Source organism: Silene latifolia, chromosome X (assembly GCF_048544455.1).
Source record: "Silene latifolia isolate original U9 population chromosome X, ASM4854445v1, whole genome shotgun sequence".
Taxonomy (NCBI): domain Eukaryota; kingdom Viridiplantae; phylum Streptophyta; class Magnoliopsida; order Caryophyllales; family Caryophyllaceae; genus Silene; species Silene latifolia.
Window position 1 is genome coordinate 129,031,650 of NC_133537.1, and position 6,695 is coordinate 129,038,344.

Consider the following 6,695-nt stretch of genomic DNA (forward strand, 5'->3'; position numbering starts at 1 on the left):
ATAATAGTGTTGATGATAATTAGCTTACAAGGCTGGCTGAGGTGGAGAGAAGACCAGGCGAGAATGCGGCTTGTAAGCCTATCCATCAAAGGCTGGAACACAAGAGACTTCTTAGAAGGAAGATCGACCGGGACGCCCAAATAAATACCAAAGCAATCAGATGTGCGCATCTTCAGAATAGATGCCAAATGGGATTTGAAATCAGGCGGGGCGTTTGGACTGAATTTAATAAAAGATTTGTCCAAATTAACCATCTGACCAGACGCAAGCTCGAAGCAGTGAAACAAATCTCTGAGAGCCTCAAAAGAAGATGGAGTTGCTTTACAGCAAATAAAAGCGTCGTCAGCATAAAACAGATGTGTAATAGGGGGAGCATACCGAGAAATCTTTAGGCCAATCAACATATTGGTCTTCTCCGCCTTACGCAGCTGGCAAGAAAGAATCTCCATACACATGATAAACAAATAAGGTGAAAGGGGATCACCTTGCCTTAGACCACAAGAAGGTCTAAAGGTACTAGAGGGCTCGCCGTTAATAATGATGTTGTATGTGACAGTTGATATGTATGTTATGTTTATATATGGTGAACCTTGTTTCGAGTTGCGCCAATCTTTATGGAGCAGTATTTCTAGTTTAATTTCGGGTCTGTCTCCTTTACTAATTCTTGGCGATTTTAATCAGGTAGAGATGCATTCGGATAAATTAGGTGGTTCATATGCCATTCGTGGCCAACAGGATTTCACCAACTGGCGGTTTGACAATTCTTTGCTTGATGTTCCTTTCTTTGGCCCACGTTATACTTGGCTGAATAATCGATCTGATGATCAACTAATAATGGAACGCCTAGACCGTGCCTATGCTAACTCTGAATGGCTTCATCTTTTCCCTGCGGCTTCTCTTTTGCATCTTCCTATTCTTGTTTCCGACCATGCTCCCATTATTCTCAAGTTTTTCCCACCTTCACGAACCTGCAGACTCCCTTACCGTCTTGATAACTGGTGCTTCAATTCACCTGAAATAGCCCATATTGTGGATTGTGCATGGAAGTTACCTTTTACTGGCTCTCCTATGTATGTTCTATCTCGCCGCCTGGCTTCTGTCCGGTTTTCTATAATGCAATGGGTGATTCATCATCGCTTGTCCCATGGTATTAACTGGTCTGAGATTCAACAAACAACCCTGTCCTCGTCTACGGATATTTTAGATGTTCAGTCGGCAGCATCTTTTCAACAGGTTCGGTCGGCACAGCTGCACTTTTTAGCAACTCAACATTCTTATTGGTTACAACGAGCAAAGTTACACTGAAATTGTTGTATGTCGAATTCACTGAAATTGTTTCATGACTGGATGCAACCTTACACTCTTATTGAATACTTAGAGAGGTTGGTTGTAGTTTGCTGAAGAAGGTGAATGATAATGTGTCAAGATACAAGAGGATAATATCGAAGTGCAAGGAAAAATGCAAGAAGAGTTAACAATGCTAAAGATGGCCTTATTTGATAGAGATATCCTTTGTCACCGTACATAGCCTTACACAGCGGTCGCAGTCGTTCACTTGTTTCATAAGAAAGGCCATAAGAACTAGTAAGTCGAGCCTTTTCCTTCATTTCTTACACTAACATAGATAGTCTTCATATTGGAGCCAAAGTATTTATTCTCGTGTAGATTTTATAAGTGATGCGCGATATGATATTTGGTTCCCTTTTCCTTTTGCCTAGGTAGGAAGGTTGGATTATAGAAAAAGAAGTATGATATTTTGGTTTTGACAGAGCCATGTTATAGTCAAATTTAGAAGTTGTGATGTGAGATTGAAGCCTAAAATTGAAGTTGTGTAGTGCTGTGAGATCAAGACCCAAAATTCAAGTGTTTGTGAATGTTTCAATAGCTATAGTCAATTTTGACTCTTGGATGATATTAATTTAGGTTTAGATTATCTTTTGATTAGGTGTTACTTAATTGAGTTCATGCTCATACAAGCTTTTGTAATGACAAAATTTATTTTCATTATAATATATGTTATTATTTAATATGTTTTATCATTTTTTAATTAGTTAATTTTTATTTTATATACAAAAAATATCAAAAAGCATTAAAATTAAAAAATCTCACATGTATTGATGTACATGAAAAAAAGGCGGATCTCGAAATTCATAGAAAGGGCTTAGATGGCGTTTATGTAGCCCTTTATCAGCATATCAATAAATGCCACCAGGAACTTTTAGCGACATTGGATTTGGCGGCATATGATCAAATGGTGCTACAGTTTCTTGCGGCGTTTATAAATGTCGTCTTAATCAAAAGTAAACGTCGTTATAGATATGCATTGTTGTAGTGATCAAACTGCATAAGTGTGACAATAGTTTCTTAATACTTTACGCGTTCATATGATAAAGTACACGAGAAAAGACGTAGTGATCATACTGCATAAGTGTGACATTAGTTTCTTAATACTTTACGCGTTCATATGATAAAGTACACGAGAAAAGACGATCTTAATATTCAAATAAGCTTTACATTATCCTTTGTTTAGACCGTTTGAACTTTTGTAGCCACTTTATATCCCATTCAATAGCTACATTCCTAGAATTTGCCTACCTTTTCGGGACAGTAGCAATTGCTTGTTTATCACGATTATTTTGCTAATATGGTTGGGTTGGGACTAATCTTGTCTAGTGGGTGTAGTAGAAATTTTATTAGCAATTGTGTTGTATCCCTTTTGTTGAAAAAAAAAAAGAAAGAAAATATGAAGCAAGAAAGAAAGGAAAAAAAGAGAAGAGGAAACAACATGAAAAAGAAGAAGAAAAAAAATAATAATTTGCTTCATTTGTTTGAATTAAGGGAACAAAAAGTACTAGAGTGTAATTGTAATACCTCAGATTTATGAGCTGTTGGGTACTCTATCGAGTAGGGCTTACTTTGTCGAGTAAGTTAGTTTTTCATTCTGGAGTATGTTCTGCCTGATGGGTACTCAATCGAGTAAGGGCAACTCGATCGAGTACCTTAGTTACTCGATCGAGTAAGTCGGGTTATACGTGTTTTTGGCCGGTTTTGATAGCAACGCGTGAAAGTTATATAAAGTGGAATCGTCGGCTTCTTTTATCTTTTTACCTTATTCTAAACCTTTTTACAAAAGAAAACAAAACAACGTAAGTTGTTCTCTCGCATTGCTATCAAATCCAAGAGGCTAGAGTTGTCGGATTTCAGAGTTCTTTATACCGTTGAGATCGTCGTATTGTAAGTAAGATCCTTGTATTGTTTTTATGTCGATTCATTAGTTTTGTTTAAACCCTAATTGGGTGAATTGGGGATTATTGGGAGTATTGTTGATGATAGATTGTAATTGTATGATTATGTGTTTATAGGTGGTGATTTCGTAGAGGAACGCTTTTGATCCGCTGCTTGTGTAGATTTTGGTGATTGCATTCCAAGTAGGGTTTCCTTACTCAGTTATTGTATACATGATGTTAAGATGGTTGTTAGTTGTTGGCATGTGATTATATATCCATGACACCCCCACATACCAAGATGCCTTACCAGGACCCCCCTAGCATGAGAGACCGTCACCTTCTCGGTTGCCCGAGGTTAGTATATCAAAGTTACCAATCCAAAACACAATTATTAAAATATAAATATTTAAATGTTACATGTTCCAAAATCCAAAACCAAAATACTGCTACTGATGTTCAACAACTAAGACTAAATGCTAAATCTCTTGACAGCGGCAGTTAGACTCGAGTGATGACTCCCCATGACGGCTCCATAGCTATTTAACATCATCACCTGTCACAATCTGCTCACCATCCCCGAATGGATCACCACAGATTTTATAAAACAACAACGGGGTCCGTTAATGTATAATCAAAATAAGACAAGTACAAAAGACAAATTGTTGATCATCATCCACCTCCAACTCCCAACATATCACGTAACTGACTATACACTAAAGTGGGTAGCCCTGCTAGATTACCCATCGCAACAGATAATCCTCACCGCCAGTGGGGGACCGCAGCCAATCCCCATCTAAGCCCCCACTCATCAACGAGCGATAACCCTGTTCAATAATGTGCACATCCCCTTCTGTGGTGGGTTCCACAGAGGACGAAACTAGGGCGTGAAGCCACTCCCGCAAGTGACTCCACTCAGCCGAGGACGCACCTCGCGAACATCATCAAAAACCATCACAACAACCACACCAACTCCAACACACCAACAACTGTAATACCCGCCCTTTTAGGGACCCTTTGACCGTCGTTGACCGACCTTGGGAGTGGAAGTAGTCTTAGGAAAGTGTGCCAAAACTTGTTTGGGCTGCGTGATTGAGAGTGATACTCGATAGAGTAGAGGCTACTCGATCGAGTAGCTAGGGTACTCGATCGAGTAGGGGGCCACTCGATCGAGTAGGTTGGGTACTCGATCGAGTACCGTGTTTTCAGCGAGGGTTTTATATCGCGTTTTGTTAAATCCGCAAACCACTTCCGCCACTTTCCTCCTATCCTTCAGTCGCCCCTTTCCCTTCCCTTCACCTCAAAACCTCCATGGATGCCTTTTGAAGATTCTTGAGCCTTAGGAGAGCGTCTCTTGAGTCGGGTAGCGGTCTTTTGCTGAGTTTCCCCCTTATAGGTATGTCATATTCATCATCCGTGCCGCTGTTTCTATAGTTAGGGTTTTGCTTGTAGTAATAGATGTTTGCATGATGGTAATAGGCTTTGCTTGTGCGCTGGATACTTTGTTTGTCGGCATGGATTGGTTGCGGATGCGTAAAGGTAGGTTCGCCTACTCAGTTTCTGTAGATGGTCTAGTGTGTCGAATATTGTGGTTGTGTTGTGTTTGGTTGTCTGCTATAATTGTTGTATCGTGATGGTTGTGGTTGTTCTCGAGATGCGTTCTCGGCTGAGTGGGGTCACTTGCGGGAGTGACTTCACGCCCTAGTTTTGCCCTTCGTGGAACCCGCCACGTAAGGGGATGTGCACATTAATGGGACAGGGTTATCGCTCGTATGATGAGCGGGGCTTAGGTGGGAACGGCTGCGGTCCCCCACTGGCAGGGCTGGTCCAGTGGACAGTCAGTGACAGGTCTGGTTGGATTATTGTGATTGTGGTTGGGACTGTTGTCATTGTTCGTATTGTTATTTGTAGTTACCATTGTCTTGTCTTATCTCAGTACTGACCTTGTTTGGTTGTTTGTTTGTTATGTGTCTGCCGTGATCCCTTATGGTGAGCAGTCGGTCTTAGCAGGCGTTGATGTTGTGGATAGCTGGAGTCCGGGCAGGATGAGTCTTCACGAGACATGATGGTCATAGCGAGTAGTCTTGAGTTGTACCTTGTATTGTATTTTGGTTTGAATCACTTGTAATAAAGCTTAATAGTTCTTTTATTGACGTTTGATAACTACTTTCCTCGGGTAACCGAGATGGTAACGCCCTTATATGCTAAGGAAGGCCTAGTTAAGGCTCCTCTGGATATGGGGGTGTTACAAAGTGGTATCAGAGCGACGATTTTGGAACCTGTAACAAATGAACATAATGAACGTAGAGAGTCTAATAAAATGAACCTGGTGTATGTGTAATGGGAGCCCCGGCTGATGCTAGATTTTGGGTGAGTAGGCGCCCTCATTTCAAAATCTTGGCCCCATGACGCTTAAGCCAGTCACATGGGATGGGAATGTGGAGTCCGTGTGTCTATGTGTGCTAAGTATGTTAATTGTGCCGGAGTACCTCCGGTTAAGTTTTGTTAGAATTAATAGCGGTGTGATAGTAATGCTTGGATCGAATATGGTAATTGTTGACGAAGTTATGGAGTTCTTTGAATGATTAGTGAGATTATATGATAGCTATGTGATGGGTGACGAAATTTCTCGTCATGGAGATGCGTGAAAGTGTGAAATCGAATGTGTAATATGAATAGTGAACACGTGGGTAGTTGCCATAGAATTTATGATGACGGGAGTTGTAAGTGAGATTATAGATCCTACCGCGATGACTATAATGATAATTATAGTATAGACGAGTAATAATCCGAACCATGGTATATGGTAAGGTGTATATGCTTTGCTATTTAGTTGAAACTTTTCCGCTGCGTAATATTTGATTTAAGTAAGATAAATTGCTTATGATAGAATGTGAAACATGGTAGATTAATTTGTTTTGAAAAGTATGCATTTATGTAATACGTGAAAGAATGAACTAATGTTAATTTAAATGTTTCAATTTAGTAGTAATACATATAAAGTAAACTTAAATGTAATACGACGATGTGGTTATGTCTATGGAAGATTCGGTAGCAGGTAAACCGAGTAGAGTAATGAGTGTAGTGTAAGTGGAATAAACTCCGTTTGATTGACGATATGGTAGGCTTTGTTAATAATAGAAACGCATGAATGAACTTGATAATGAGTGCCGAATTCCGAACTTAGTTGGAATCGACACGCGGTGTTGTTTTGCAGGAATCTTCAAGTTACTTCGTACTTAGCTATACTTGACCGAGTGCGAGTGCTTACTTGACCGAGTAGACCTCACACGATCTAGTTAGGAGGCGATAACGTCGGGATTTGGAAAATTTCCTGCAGATACTCGACGATTTAGCCCCTACTCGATCGAGTAGGGTGGTACTCGATCGAGTACCCCAGGCACTCGATCGAGTAGGTTACTGTGCAGTAATTCCTACGGGATTTCTTAAAACCCTTCTTCTTTCTATTTC

At 40.2% G+C, this 6,695-nt stretch overlaps 1 protein-coding gene across 1 annotated transcript; it reads left to right on the forward strand.

Moving 5' to 3' along the window:
- The first annotated feature begins 537 nt into the window (after positions 1 to 537).
- Positions 538 to 1,305, forward strand: LOC141618328 (uncharacterized). The gene has a single exon (XM_074435431.1). It carries the CDS (start codon positions 538 to 540, stop codon positions 1,303 to 1,305), a length of 768 nt encoding a protein of 255 aa, XP_074291532.1.
- Positions 1,306 to 6,695: the final 5,390 nt, after the last annotated feature.

What these genes read in the sequence shown, in the direction of transcription:
- LOC141618328 (XM_074435431.1), top strand. Translation starts at nt 538, where the DNA reads ATGATGTTGTATGTGACAGTTGATATGTATGTTATGTTTATATATGGT.